This window comes from Culex pipiens, chromosome 2, assembly GCF_016801865.2.
Source record: "Culex pipiens pallens isolate TS chromosome 2, TS_CPP_V2, whole genome shotgun sequence".
Taxonomy (NCBI): Eukaryota; Metazoa; Arthropoda; class Insecta; order Diptera; family Culicidae; genus Culex; species Culex pipiens.
This window is the reverse complement of record NC_068938.1, coordinates 178,084,587-178,100,489: the sequence shown is the minus strand read 5'-3', so window position 1 is coordinate 178,100,489 and position 15,903 is coordinate 178,084,587. Positions and strand designations below refer to the sequence as shown.

Below are 15,903 nucleotides of genomic sequence, written 5' to 3'. Positions count from 1 at the left end.
CAGCGCTCAACTCGAGACGACACGATCGCGCTGGCGCGCGATCTCACCAACACCACTTTGGTCGAGTTCGGGTTGCCTTCGGCAACGATCGGCTTCCAGAAATTTGGGAGTGGGGGAAGCCGACACGGCGCAGCTCAAGCAGCTTGGCCGGTCGGTTACCCCCTCCACCCAAAAGGAAAAGTGGTGGGAGAACCCACTTCGGCCAGGTTCGTTCCCTTTCGGGCTGTCGAAGTCGTGCGATTTCAGCAGGAATTAAGCCCGGGAAGGGTGGTGTGAGTGAATGGTGACGACGACGGTCCAAGAGGGTTCTTCAGCAGCATGAATGTTGAGTGCGCGATGAAGAGGGTGCAGAAAGTGGTGTGAGTGCAAGACTCGGTTTTGTTTATCGACGTGTACCAGGCTTAGCAGCAATTCCATGCACCGATGCGTTCTCGTGTTGTTCTGTTGATGTTGCTGTATTGATGTGTGTGTGTGTGGTAGCAGCGTTATGATGATGGAATAATAGTGTGTTTTTTCTGTTGCTTTCTCCCCCTCTTTGAACACGGTGTCGGGGCCGTTCGGCCAAATGAGTTTTAGTTTCGTCGTGACATTGCTAGAGTTAAGTCGAGGTTTTGCTGCCGCTCGTCGTTCCGTTTTTTTTTGTGTCTGTGTCTGCCTCTTGTTATTGTACGTTCGCTTTGCGGTGCTGGTTCGCGGTTCGACGGTTGGAATCGCGTGTGCAAGACGTGTTCGTGCATGATCTGTTTGAAGCTGTGGGGCGGTAATTGCGATACTGCGGTGTGGATCGAAGTTTGGTGTACGCGCTGCGGAACGCGGAGCTGTCCCGGGCCTGGATGATTGATGGATTTTGGAGCCGGTGGGCCGGTGCCCAGGTGGTGTGACTAAACCGATTACGGATTACGACTACGCAACGGGTGATAAGCAGTGGTTGCACGGGGAAGAAAGATGTGATATCAGTGTTCTGCAAGCCGCAGTGAAGACGAGCTTATCAAAGCAAATAGTTCAAGTGTACCCAGAGTTCGAGTGTTCCAGCTTAGCGAAGAAAGCTTATCAGTGCGCTGGCAAATATTGGCTCAAGACCACGTCGTGCTGAGTTCTGTTGTGTTTACTGGGAAAAAACTTCCCCTCACTACTTTGTTCCAGTCTCTTATCAAGGTTGGTGTTCCAGAAAGTGCCTTTTATGCTAATTCCGTTTTCACGGCAGTGAAGAGAACACATCAAACAAAAAAAAAAACGAGATCGGAAACAATTTACGGACGTCATAAAAAGAGTCCACTGTGGCGATGTTGTCTGGTTGGCATTTCCTGTTAGTGTGTAACGTGACGTGATGATGGCCCCGAATCCATAAAAGCGGGGTTGTGGTTTTATGACCCCTTCCTCGACAAACTAGTGTGTTCGTTCCCAGAGGGAACTCTGGAGAGTGCTACTTGAAAAACTGTGAGGAATGCTGCTGACCAGCAGCAGCCCAAGTGTTCGGAAACAATTGAAAGGTTGAGCAGCGAAGCTGCTCCAACTCCATGTGGGAGCGTAATTGTGCTCAATTTTGGTGGAATTCAATTAGATTACGAAGAAATGGGAACCGCCGCGGCCGAAGAATTCCACGGTGAAGCTGTGGAGTTGGAAAAGATGATGAATCATATGAAAATTAGCTGGATGATTCAAGGAGGGCTCCGTACGAAGCAAACAAACAAAAGTAATAACACAGTTCAATCGCTCGCGAAGCAGCGCGTTGAAGATCTTCAGCTCATCGCGCAGCGATGGAGAGAGATCTAGGAAATCAATTTCGAGTTAACGTTATGAATAATTGTGCTGAGGTTGGGAAACGCACATTCCACAGAAAAAAGTTTGGAATGTTTCCCCGAAACGTTGGAGGTTAATCGAGGTCCTCCGAAGGTGGTAATTTATGGACATCGAGATCGCTAATTTGCCCGTGGGTGGACCGCGCTGGCAACGCCAGCAGCTGTCGGAGTATAAATTTCGCGCAGCTTCAGACTGTCAGACGGTCTGTCCCTCGGCGGTTAAAAATAGAGATATTTATGTTTTCATAATCGCCAAGTGGTCCGCGCGTCGTTCCAGTTGTCGGCATGTGGTGACACCTTCAGGGAGAAACTGTAAACAAACGGCGCGCGTTGGCGGCCCGTCGACTCCACGCACGTGTTGATAGCTTGATCAGCTACCGCGGTTGCGCCTAATGGACCGATCGACCGTACCTTGAACCATCAAGGTAGAACATTTCCATTAGCCGTCGTGACGTCCGCGTTGCAAGATTAATTTGAACATCTTCGTTGGTGGCACCGCCATCAACTCGAAATGTGATGTCCCGGGATGAGATATGGATTATGACACCGAGTCGAGCCAAGCTGTTGCGGCAACACCGGAGACGGGCGTCGTAAATATCCGTCGATAATCGTCAGGCCTACGCGCTTTTCGGCGTCGAGCTGACCCCACCGGGAAACAGCTGCAAGCCATTTTTTCCTGGCGAGTAGGTGTCGACCTCGCCACTTAGCTCCAACTAATATCGATCATTAAAAATAGAACGTGGTCCAGCGCACGCGTGTGACAAATCAACATCATCATCTTCATTACGCCCTCTCGCAAAGTCATCTGCGCTGAAGTGGCTTTTGAAGACCGACCTGACAACCCCCACCTCCCCCCCGTTGTGCGAGCTCTCAATTAATTCCGCACGGCGACGTTCGTCTATTCAATTTCGCGTCCAATCTAGGGACGCACGTCCGTCTACTGAAGACGACTTCACAATTTTTTACGGCAATCGTAAAATTCTATAAATTATTCTAGTTGAAGTGCGCCCGCACCCTTCTGCATCCATAATTACGTGCGCGTCATACGGAAAGCGCCCAGTCTTTTTTACGAGCCCCGATTGTTTTAGAAACAAACAGTGACCCGCGAAGCCCTAAGGTTCAACTCCGCCGGAAATTGGATTAACTTCGTCACACGGGTAGGAGTTTGGGGCGTTGCCGTGCGACGATCCCCGGATCTTCAGCGCAGCGTAAATATTTATCTGTTCAAGAAAGTTGAAACCTCCTCACGTGCTCGGTGATCTCATGCCATATGGTTTTCTCAGAGCGCAACACACAGCTTAAGTTATGATTGTTATTCTAAGCGACCTCCGATGATCGTGCGCAAGATCGCTGCCTGTTTGGCAAACCACTAACGCAGGGATATCTGGAGGCCATAAAGATAATGAAGCACTTCCTTTTGTCGTTGCTGTGCACCACCGACTTAAGCCTCAAGTGGATTCGGATGATGGAAACCAGCAGGCAGAAGCCGGTGCAGCAGCAGCTTCAAAGTGACTCAGTGCGGGGGCCGCCGATGACTGTGTCCTTGATGTTCCCTGCGGACTAATTGAGCGGTTTGGCTGCTCGAGTGGTTCGGGGCCGCACGCAGTCGGCCCAATTTGCTTGCCGTATTCTTGAGTGTTAGTAATTTACGGACAGCTGACAGATTTGACAATTGACAGTGGTTAGTGCGGTTTGAACATGTGTACTTACCCCGGTCGGGTCTTTGAAGATACTGCAGCAGCTGCGACACTTTTCACGTACTTACCTGAGACTGATCAGTATCGGAACATCGTTGCAGCTTGAGCTGCAACTTGAAGTCCGTACTTGAAGGCTCGGTTTCACAAACTTTGATTAAATTAAAAAGTTGCGTCAACACTGCGGTCATTAGCTGCCACTTGAAGTCCGCAATCGAAATTTCAGTTTTGACTGATCGCTCCACTCCATCCAGCGGTCTACTGCATCATTTCTCAAGCTTCCCAAGCCCACCAAGCTCGCGTATCGCATTACACAACTTCTCACAACAAGTGTCCGCGTCGCGCCGAGATCAGAACGTCAGATTGCGAGGCTTTCGTAATACGCTGCGTTCCAGTTTTTTTTCCTCGCTCTCTCGAGCGATCGAGTTCAACAAATCCGGTTCAACGCGATAAATCGCAGTCACTGTGTATAATTTGACTTCAATTCGATTAGACGCCCTTTCGGGGCGCTATAATTAGCACCTTCGAGGTGCTGCCAAGATCGCAAGGTCGTCCTGCTGGCCACAGCTATTAACTAAATTAACCGGCTGCCGCAGATAGTCTGCGGTTTGGCAACCTCCAGCCGCGGATCGTATTACCGGACAAGTCTCTAATTATCGTCGTTCGCACTTTTTGCTGTGTGATTGATTTCTCGCGCGAGCCGTTCTCACGTCTTGAAAACCCCGCTCTCAAAAACGTCGTACTCAATTAATGAAAACATTTCAACATGCTCTGCCAGGCTATGCAAATGTGAGTGCTGTTAATCGGAACATTTTTGACACCTCGCCTTTCGGCGAAACGGGTTTAATTATTCGCTTCACCACGGCTCTCAGGTGTCGGAAGCTGAGCCGGTTGAGATCGAGATCGTCGGCAACCGCGGTCCTTGTTTGGTATAAATATTTACATACAAAAAGGAAAGCATGCGAGTGGCACGTCAAACATCATACGCCACGCTGCTGACGGCGAGGACCATTTTTAAGGCTGACAGCTTCTTGCCACCGCAGACACTTGCCCAGAACGGCGGTAATCCAATACCTCCGCAGAACGGGGACTTATAGAAAATTAATGTGTATACCCGGGAGCCTTTCCACGCGGATTAACCTTGAAACTTCTAGCAGGCTCTCGTTGAACCTTACGCCATATTTTATTTACCACATTTTTTCGCCCAATTTCTCTCGAGCATCTCAAGCCGGTCCAAAAAACGTATCATATTTCAAAGCACAGCCTCGACCTTCCGAGGCTGCTGCTACCTCTTCTGACCGTCTTAAAACCGACCAGAATAGAGAGCCGGAGAAATCTCGTGAACGTGATCCGGACTTGAGTGCTTTCTCGTCTCGTCGCTTCTTCCCAGTGGATTCTTTCGAGCTGATCGTCTTCTTCGCTTCGGATGCTGTGGGATAGAAGGAATCCGGCATGGAACTGGCGTGGAAGGGAAAAAAAGTTAAAAACTTTACTAATGTAGATCGATGCCGGATAGAGAGAGAGCGAGCGAACAAACAAAACTGGTTTTTTGGACGGCCGAAAGGCAGCCCGGAGAGATATTCAGAAAAAGCCTCAAATATTTCCTGATAAATCACCATTTAGTGTCAGCGGGTACAAGAGACGGAAATGTTTTCTGGTTCGGTGACTCACGGCGGCGGCAACATGTGGTTCACGCAGTGAGAGATGGTTCCCTGTTGCAAATGAGTCTTGGGTTACGTGACTAGGACGGGCTGGTCGAGATTAGCTGGGAACATGTGGGTATATGGCTAATGGAAATCGATTTCCTGTTTTCTGGTTTAATTGTTAGTACGTTGACAGTTGACAGCTGACAGAGTGTTAGTGTTAGAAGGTGGAATGTACTTACCCTTGAAGATTCCGGAACCGTTGGAAGTCGACTTACCTGCATGACTTCTACTTACCCGATGATCTTCAAAAAAAGCACTGAATGTCACTTCCTTACCAGCAACCTGAAGTCCGTAAAAGAAAGCTAATTTGTCTCAACCAAAAATTTCACTCCCTCACCTCCCACTTGAAGTCCGTAATCGAAGTGGCGTCACCGACCAGTTTGCGCTATCTCAATCTGTCCAGACAGAACGTTCATGAATGGACGGACCCCGACCGTTGATAAGTGCGACGCCATCGGAAAAATTCTACGCGCGCGCAGCTCAATTATCTCGTTCACACCGTCGTCGAAGAAGTGACTCAGCGCACCATGCACTCTTTCTCCGCTAGATAATTATTGAAACCAGTCGTAAATTCTTTATTGCGTCTATTTTCGACGACTGCGTCGTCGCCGTCGCGTTGGCTTTTAAGCCGGTGAATTATTTAATCGCTCTAATAGGATAATTTTGAGGAGAACCCAAAAAATAAGCCTAAAGGGGTTTCACGCCAGCGCTCAGGTGCCCCGGCCCGAGATCGGTCGAAACTAATTTAACGATCTGGGATAATTGCTTTTACAATTAAAAAGTGGCTCACCTCCACCCAGCCAGAGATGAGTTTTCGTGCATTTAATTACCCCACACAAAACATCATCACACGTAAGAAAGGAGAGGGCTGTCTAAACACAACAAAGTCGAGTCTCGACCTGGAGTTTGGACGGGAGAAAAAAACCCAAAAATTAGTTACACCCATTAACGAGGAGGTTGCCGAGTCCGAAAGATAATTAAACTACACACATACCAGAAATCATTTAATCAACGTTCGGTTTTTGGGAGTTCCTCATAACTTCATAAATTTCGAACTCGTTTCGGGGGAAGAAAAAAGACGGTTGGGCTCGGCCCCGATAAATCATCCCGAAGCCCAGGTTACCGCCCAGCAAATTTCCGTGGAAGTCAAATGAAGTTCTCGAGCGCGCAACAGCTCTGACGTTCTTTATGGGATTCTGGTCGTTCGCTCTTCTTCGATTCATTAATATAAATATTTTGGGCTTGGGTGTCTCCTGATGCCTTCAGGATTTATGGCACCGAGGTCCATTGTGTCTGGTGAGCGTCTAGGGGTCTTACCTAAATTTCTCGGAACGAAACTCAATTTCTGAATGAAACTGCCAACGTGTGACAGAGGGTACATGATTTTTGGCACTCTTTCTGAAATGTTTGTTTGATTTATCATTCTGGCACTTCTCCGCCCTCAATCCCCTGTAAGCCCTCGGACCAAAAAGGACATCTTTTACTGGGCCCCGGAAAAGAGCAAGAAACGGCGAACGCCTTTGTCTAGCAGATGACAATATTTTGAGGCAGGGCTGGCAGGACTTGGACAACAAAACAAGATCCGTGCGAAATGACACCGAAGGAAATGAGAAAAGGTGTGAAGTTTTATGATCATCTTTGCTTTTATAAGACTTTTCTTTTTTTGCTAGCGGGACAATGTGTGCAAACAGAAATTTATATTTTACATAAACAAACAGGACGACGAGTCGGGGCTGACATGTTGAGGTTTTTCCCTTGGACCGAACCAAAGTTGGTTCGTCAGCATCCTGCATTCCGCCACTTCGAAGAAGGAAACAATCTCTTCTTCCCGACGTCGTGTTGCTCTCTATAAATAATAGAATGAACGCTGTCAAAACACACAAAAGAATTATGAATACAAAAGGGGCCCCGGAATATTGATGTAAAAAAATATTTCTTGTTTTATTATCCTGGTTCTGCTTTGGCCCGGTCATTCTTCCAACGCACAAGCTGACCAGATTTTGTGTTTGCGTAGCGCGCCGGGGTCCTCGTTATTCCGGAGTTAATTTTGGTCAAATACCTGAACGCAGGAGAAACTCAATACCCAGAGAGAAAGACGAAGCGCTGAAGAAAGCGGGACGGCCACATTTACTAGTTCATTTATGGTCACGCAGATTGGACTCGGTTCCACGCAGAACAAAGGCCTCCTCGCACTGTGTTATCTGCGAGAAGTGATCACCTCTCCGAGGTCCGTCGAAGACGATGCTTTGAATGGGGAATCGATTCCAGCGAATCGATTAGACCTGCCGGCAGCAACGGCAGGTACAGTTTTCGAGAAATTGGACCGACCAAAAGTATCCGTTACATAATTAGGGGCACTGGCCGGCGACGACGACGACCTGCGGTCGTCTCTGCAGTTGACAGGCTGACAGAACTTGACAGATTTGGGATTGAATCCAATTAACATAGCCCGAGCGACGCGGTTGTCACCGCGACAATGTGGGCCGTCCACGTTGAACTAATTGATGGCTAGGCATGGCTCGGTAGAACTTCGGGGTTCTAGTGCTGGTAGCAAACGGATCGATTTAGCGAGCGCTAATGGTCACTGGTCGATTAACGTTTGCGGTCAGCACCTTGGCCATGGGTTGACAAGATTCTATCTGTGACAGAGTTGACAGAACTTACTCCTAATTTGTACTTACCTCATATAGCTGCTTCATACACCTTACACTCTAACTTGTACTTACCAGAAAAGGGCTGCTTCACACATCATTTTTCACGGGGAATTCAACCGGGTATACAAATTCTTACGTCCGTAATTGAACGCTCACCGTAATTAATACTTACCACATCAGCATTGTGAGTCAATGACCTCAACTGCTCAGCGAATACCAATCAACTCTGAAGTCCGTACTTGAAAGACCCTTCCAAGAAAGTAATTTCTTAACTAATGAAGTCTAGACCGCCTGATTAAACATGCCCCGAATCCCAACGCCCACCGTCCACTGACCTGGCACGTGGGGGCGCCACTGAACCTGACCACCTTGTGGTTCAATCAATTTCTCCTCAAGAACCACTGCGTAGGCGTCAGCAGCCAAAAAAAATCCGAAAAGGATTTTCCAAAGAGGCATTTCATTACCATTTCAGCGGGTGCGAATCATTCGAGATCTACTTAAGTGGTTTTGCAAACCCCCTAACCGGTAGCGCGTACCTGCTGGCACGTACCAGCTCTTCAACCATTGTTTGAAGCAGCGGTCCTGTGAGTCTCACCCGGGGGAGAAATTTGAACCCTTATCGTTCGGTTTTATTGCCTTTCAGGCTCCGGAAACCAGAAACCTCGATCAATACTTTATCGGGGCATCCCCGGCCTTTTCAGCCTTGTGGTGTGTGCGGAAATATTTCCTCGTTAATAAGAACGGAGCGTATGTCGGGGGTGGCCAGACCACGTGGAAATCTATGTTCGCACATATTTACGCATTCCGGAGTTTCACCGACGCGGAATGTGCCGTTTACTGCCGGGGGCCACACCGGAAACCGGGTGCGAGGATTTTGCGTAGATTCAACCGATACCACCCGGCATTACGAGGATTAGCATTGCAAATTCCGACTAAATGGCGGGAAAACGGGAAAGATATGTAATCACTTGATATCCACCTCGCTTTTGAAGTGGTGAAGATTCCCCACAAGGTGTTCGTGAAGGATTCACGCGGTAGATAATGGAAATTCAATATCTACGGGAATCTGAGCAATCCCGCGTCGAAGACGCGCCCGATAGCTCATACCACACGAAGCAATTACCGAGGGCTGCAAATTTATGGCTGGAATTTCGCTAATCTATTTCCCATCAGAGCCCTGATCCGGGAAGCCGGAACGACGAAATGAATTTGCCGGAGCAAACTTTTTAATCCAACTCTCGGCAGACAAAATCTTCCCTTAATTCGGTTCCATTAATTCGACATCCTCGACGACGCGTCACGCGTTCTGCCAAAAAGACCAACTTTGCTCGTTCCAGTCTCGCCCGAAAGCTTCCCCTTATGTGTAGCGCTCGGAAATTTTACAACACACTCACCCAAAAAAAGCACATCAACTTTTGACTCAACAAAATGTACAAATTATCTTTTGGCACCTCTCTGCCTCTGAGAAGCTTTAAAATTTCCACCCCCCCTCGAAAAAAAAGCAGCAGCCAGGACGCGTAAAAGTTACGTGAGATTGTAAAATTTTTGATGCGGAAGAAAAGAGTTTCGTGTGTTATTCTTGTGCGCGAAAAAGTTGCTGCTTTTGAAAAGAAACTTTGCTTTTCCGTCCCTCTACAATGAAACGCATGTAACGACGGTGCTGATCACCGTGCGTCATCGCATCCCCGCGGGTTGTTTGTCAGCACCAGGGGGATAAGCACATTGTCGCTGTCGTTTTTCGCGTAATCCGGAGTTTTTTGGGGAACGAGTTGAACTCGGAAAGACGTAGCTTAGAGTAACATTAAACTGATTTAAGGCTAAAACTTTCAGAGCGATTCAAACAGGTATCATTCTGAAGTTTTAGGTGTTGACAGACTTCAATTAAGTGTACTTACCGGTTTATTCTAAACACACACTTACCTGCCATCAAAGTAAAACCTTTCAAGGAATTGCTTCCTGAACCTTGAAGTCCGTAACAGAAACGTAACACTATCCTAACTTACCTGCAATCAAATTATAACTAGACTCATGAAGGTTCTTTAACTTTGAAGTCCGTAATTGAAGTCACTTTTTTAGACAGCTTTTCCTAACGCCAATTTTTCTCTATTTCCAGCTAACCAGTGCAAACAACAGTGCCTAAATGCCACCGTCAGTATGAGTGCAAAACGGTGAGACCATCCCAATTGGTTCTCCAAAAATTGAGTTATTTCGACGGAGTGAATAGAGAAGGAAAACAAAAAAATCAAGTGTGATATCAGAAGATCTCGATCTATCAATCAGTGACGAAGTGAAACAAAAAAGTTCTAAAATGAGCTCAACCAAAGTGCCGGCGGCCATTCTGGCCGCGGTCCTGCTGCTGGTGGCCACCACCGTCAGCGGAGCCCACTGGGACCACGCGGTCGACCTGGACGAAAACTACCGGCTGCTGTGGAGCATCAACAACCAGGACATCACGTTCGAGGTGCAGGCCCGGACGCTCGGCTACGTCGGGCTAGGTTTCTCCACCGACGGGTCGATCTACGGCGCCGACGTCGTGATCGGCTGGGTCGATAACGGACAGGTTCACTTTCAGGTGAGTGACGAGCTAAGACTAACCATTTTTCGGGGGGTGGAGAACCCTAGATAATTATCGGGTTTAGAAAGTTTCTACCTCGGAGGAGAAAAAAACAAACGACGACGAGTGGATCGCTAAAGGGGATCCACCCCGAAATTTTGAGTCGGCGACCCCCCCGTTTACCCAAAGATCGAGCGCGCGATCTCGTGGAGATAATTTAGACGTGAAGATTGTTATCGAAATCCCTTAAGGAGACCTCGTTCGCGGTCGCGCTTGTTGGTTGAAGCTAATTCAGACGAGACCCGCCCTCCCTGTGCGTGCACAGCGCGAAACGTGACTTGGGATCAACGTTCTGACAAAGTGGTTCAAGGCTGCTCGCTTGAAGCTGCGCCAAAATCTTGAAATCTCTCGCTAATTGTCGCGCTCCAGAAACTATGCGCAATGGGGCGCGAGTACCTCGAGAAAACTTGGCATAATTTCGAGCAGTGCCAAATGGGCCAAGAAAAATAATTAATTTATTCATAAAAACTTATGAGCCCATTATGAGTGGCGAGCAAGGGCCAAGATTGCGGTCTCGTTTGGCGCTCTGTTTATAATTTAATTAATGCCTCTCTAACGAAGATTCATAAGCACTCGGCTGATCTGCCCAGATACAAGTGACTTTATTTTGCTCCCGCTATTTCAACGTTTGCTCATCAGTCTTGATTGGATGTTTGCGATAAAAGTTGGGGTCGGAACTTTTTGTTTTTTTCGGCAAACATCGCATCTTGATGGCTTTTGACGGTTTACACTGACTAGTTTGACAGAGTTCACAGAAATTGACAGGATGTACTTACCAGAAATCTTACAAACTTGCTGGAACATCACTTTTAAATGCCTGTACTTACCCCTCAGGAACACCTCAAACTTTGCCCCGATATGCCAGAGGTTCCTCAACTTTGAAGTCCGTAATTGAAAGCGCGCCGGCAATCCAGTGTTGCTATTGAACACCGTTTGGCACCCCCCCTCTGAATGTACAACATGGTTGTCGCGAGTGTGTCGGCAGAAACATGAAATAAATTAGCTCCGACGATCTCCGGATAGCGGACGCCCACGCTAAAATGTCTTCGAACACGTTGCTTGCAAAATGAAGGAATTTTCTCGTTGGGAGATTTGAAAGCGATGGGGAGGGGAAAAATCAACACTTGTAACGTAACATGGCTTAGATATTTCTTGGTGATGGCGGGGGTTGGAGGAACTCTCCGATGATCGATCCCAAGTTCCACGCGAGGACTGTGGGAGTTTGTCGAACAGCGTGTACCTCGCGTAGATTAGCTATGCATGTTTGTTGCTTTGGCTCGTGTTAATACCGTGTAGAAATGGTGCTGGATTGGCACCGCCACTAATTGCCGACTACGGAATGTTCGACTACCATCGCTAATGCCAAGTGCAAACATTTGCTGGAACAATAAAAATGCTCCAAAGGAAAACTTCCTGATTGCTGCCTGATGCCCGCTTGGAAAGTTTGTCGAGGTCGAACTTTTATTTACTTTTGCTGATTTCGGCTGTTTCGGGGCAATCGCTTAGTAATGCTGATTTGATTCGTTTTCAAAGTTGCTCTCCGTTGCAGGACACAAAGAGAAACCGTCCCAAATCGACTCAAGTGTGTCCCCCAGCTCTGAAAAGAAGGGTCATTTCATGGGTCGGATCATCGATTCGTCGCGCACACACCGCCTTCGTACGCTGCAATTATCGAAAGGAAAAATAAAGAACTGCGACGACTATCATTAGAGAGGTCCCCGGTAGCTGCCGGAGGGCCTTCCGAAAAAAAAAATCGCATTTATTGCTCTGGCCATAAATCAAACAAATTAGAGCCAGAGCAGAATTTGCATTCACTCTCAAGGTCTTCGAGAAAAAAAATCGAAAGACACACATTTTCGAGTCCACCGCTCTACCTGGAGGCAAGGTTCGCCGAAAAATTTCCGTTTTCCCTACTTTATGATTACCGATGTCGGTAGGCAGGTCAGCCCGACCGAAAAACCCCGAAAACCCTCCTCCCAAATTAATGCCTCTTCGAATCTCTGTTTATCGGCTTCCCGCTGGATGTGTTTTGGGCTCGCACTCACACAGATCATAAATCGGAAGACCCCGGTAATGTTTGTGCTGGGGATCCGCTTTTCCTCCTTCTTTTTTGCAATAATGTGCATTTCGGGATCTTCCTGGAAGCGTAGGTCTGACCACGGACCGGACTCCCTGAAGAGGAATTTGAATTTTAGAGCTCGGTTGGCAGTAAATTTCAATATTTGCCGCCGTAAATCACCGGGCGGGTCATACGCTGGGAAAGGTAGTGAACTGTTCTCTAGTTCTGGGAGGGGGTCATAAATCATACTCGATTTGAGTGGCTTTTTGGAGTTAAATTGAGCTGAATGGTTTTTGGAATTGCGAGTTTGTTGCGAGAAATGACCGTCGGAAGACAGTATTTTCTTGAACATTGAGGTATTTGTTCAAAACTCGACATTGAATAATCAATCGGGTTTTGAGCAACATCTCGAAGATTTGACAGATTGACAGAGTTGACTGAAACACTTTTCGATATTTAGCTGGAACTGCTGCATCGTGAAATTTATTGAACACTGAAACACTTACCTGATATTTACAGAAATTTCAAACAAGATATTATCTTAAGTACTTCTTGAAGTCCGTAATAGTAATCACAATATACGCTGAAACAATTACCTGAAAATGAACGCAACCACAAGTGGAAGCCTTAGCTACTACTTGAAGTCCGTAATAGTAGCGTCAGCTTAAAACCCTCCTTATATCGAGTTGAAGTCCGTATTAGTAATCTCAACTGGTGACACTCGATCAAACCAGTAAGCAGCACCCGATGACAGAAGTAAAATAAGTCAATAAACCTTTCTCCACGGCTTCCGAAAGCCCTCCTGTGATTGAAGTCCACGGAGCCCAGTTGCATCTTGATCTGCACATCACGACAGCCAACCCACTCACGCTCATAACACCGGACTTCAACACACGACTTCTCGGCGATGGTGAAACCTCGCGTGCATCTGCAGAATTATGCCAACATTAACACGCTCACCAATCAAACCTGCTCCAGCTCGTAAAGTTTGTGCAGAGGCATTAAAAGCAAACTTACAAATCGCTTTCCCATTAAAACAGAGCCTTCCCAGGGTGAACCATTTCTCATTTATTATTTACCTTTCTCATCAGCTTTTCAACAGTCCCACATGACCGTGAAATGCCCGCCCCTCCCTCATGCAGAACTGCATTTATGATTGCACTCAGCGCTCTCGCGCAGAAAAAGAAGAAGAAAGATGACGCCCGGTAGCCGGAATGTTACGTGGCTTTTACGACCAACTCCGCGGTCGTTTTTCTTCATATTTATTTTTGCCCAGGCTAATGGTTCCGCGGTCCGATAAGCGGGCCTCGGGACTAAACTAATAAAAACTGGCCGACCGCGGGCAAAGCGGATTAAGTTTGCGTTTCGCGCTCTCTTTTTCAAGTTTCCGGGAGGCTCAACCTATTTGAAATAATAATGTTAATGGCAATCATAACCATCGCGAAGCGATGACGATGATAATGCTCCGGTTCGCGAGCGTAGTTTGGGTCACGAAATTCGCAATAACCCCCGGCCGAAATTGCTGGAGGCACTACCGAATTAATTAGAGCGGTCGCGAGAAGTGTCCATCAGTTAGGGGGACCACCAGCGGCGGCGTAATCCTTAAGCTGCCGCCCATTTCTGGTTTGTTTTACACATACGTCAGCCGTAAATCTCCTCCGGATGTGGTGCAATTTCCGGCAACTCGGAAGTGGTCCGAGGGGTTTATCGTTGCTGCACACAGTATTTTCATGTAAATTCATTTGAGACACGCTTATCCCCGCTGGATGAGCGGTGTTTTTCGTAGGGCTATCCCTGCGGGAAAGCGAAAAAGATGGAGCCATTTTAGAGATTAAAATATATTAAATTTACGGCGAGAGGAGCCGGGTTGGAGTACCAGGTGGTGCATGATGTAATGGGCAGCTTGTTGGGTTACATGCAAGACTTTGTAAGTCCTGTATGCAACTTACAATTTGCAAGGTGACTGAATTGACAGATTGACAGAACACTTTGAAACACTTACCTCAACTGGAGTTCCACGCCGAATGTTACTTTGTACACTAAACACCTAAATTTTCCACTAGTACTTACCTGAAATTTACTCAAAATTCTTTACTAAGCGTCCCGTATAAGTACCCCTTGAAGTCCGTAATTGAGGTGTCACTAAGAAAAAACTTAAATATTTCACTCGTACTTACCTGAAATTCACTCAAAATTCTAAACTAAGCGTCCCGTACAAGTACCCCTTGAAGTCCGTAATTGAGGCGTCACTGCATACCACCCCGGCAACCACTTGCTAAAACAATTTAATATCGCCGACACTTACCCCAGAAATGGATAAACAAATCTTGAAGCTCACAGCCCTGCCACCTTCCGGTGGCTCCCCGAACCTCCTGCCGGAAACGGAAAACCAGAGAAACCATCGTCAGACTGCTTAAAAATTCCGTCGTACCGAGAGAGCGTCCTTTGTGTACATTCCGGACAACGTAACGCAGCAAAAAAGCTTGCTATCACAACACACTACCGTGTACGTGTGTCGTTCTACGGAAGTACACACACCTGGTGAATCTCTACGCGAGGATTTCAGAACTTGCACGACGAAGCGTTCTTCATTGTAAATTCGTCCAAGTCTGGCAGTCATGGCCAGACACCCATCAGAGTGTACGTACTTTCACCCTCTCCCCATAGCCAACGGGGAGGTATTAAAATGAGAAAGGGGGTTTCCATATCTCGAGAGCAGACGGTTTTTTCCTCGTCGGACGAGATGAACGGTGTAGTATGCAAATTGTGGCCAGCCCGCACTCGTTTTGGCTTCTTCCGGCCCGGACGTTCCGTGTGCGGTTTGACTTTTATGACGGTCCTCGGCTCTGTGTGCAGTCTGATTGGCGTTGATCCGCGCGAACTTGGCCAGCAAGACGAAGTCCGAGTCCACACAATCGGGTCCCCGGGAATAATGGACGAAATTCGATTTGCACCTTTGCTGGTCCGGATTGCTACAGGTCTTGCCGAACGATGTGCTACGCTACTCACACATGTCGATGTCAATTGAGATCGTCCTCAGTCAGGGTGAGCCATTGTTTTGAAAGAAAACAGGAAGGCAATGCTTATTCTTGCACGTTTCGAAGAATTTTCCAATTTTCACTCGAAAGGGGTCGGCAAAACCGTCCGGACCGATATATCCTCGTTCAGCTCGGCAGACAGACACATATCGTCCGGTTGGCAGCCGGAACGGATCAGCAGCCCAAACCCCCTGACATTCTGTTGCTGTCAAATTATGATGTCGGAAAAACTGGGAACAATGAAGTTTTTCCGGAACCCTTCAGGCTCCGAAAGGATACTCTCGTTTCGTAACTTTCCAACCTGACGCGCAGCGTCGGAAAAACTTGTTGCTTAAGTAA

The 15,903-nt window shown here is 47.5% G+C and overlaps 1 protein-coding gene across 2 annotated transcripts in view; it reads left to right on the top strand.

The window, feature by feature from the left end:
• Positions 1-564: 564 nt before the first annotated feature.
• Positions 565-15,903, top strand: part of LOC120414951 (MOXD1 homolog 2-like) — a 29,729-nt gene continuing 14,390 nt past the window's right edge. The window contains exons 1-2 of one of the 2 annotated variants that reach the window (XM_052708747.1): positions 565-1,155; positions 9,975-10,425. In XM_052708747.1, coding sequence (XP_052564707.1) covers positions 10,162-10,425 — 264 coding nt within the window. In that variant the 5' untranslated portion in view covers positions 565-1,155; positions 9,975-10,161. Of the gene's footprint in view, positions 1,156-9,966; positions 10,426-15,903 lie in introns of both variants that reach the window. The other variant, XM_039576281.2, reaches the window with a different exon arrangement.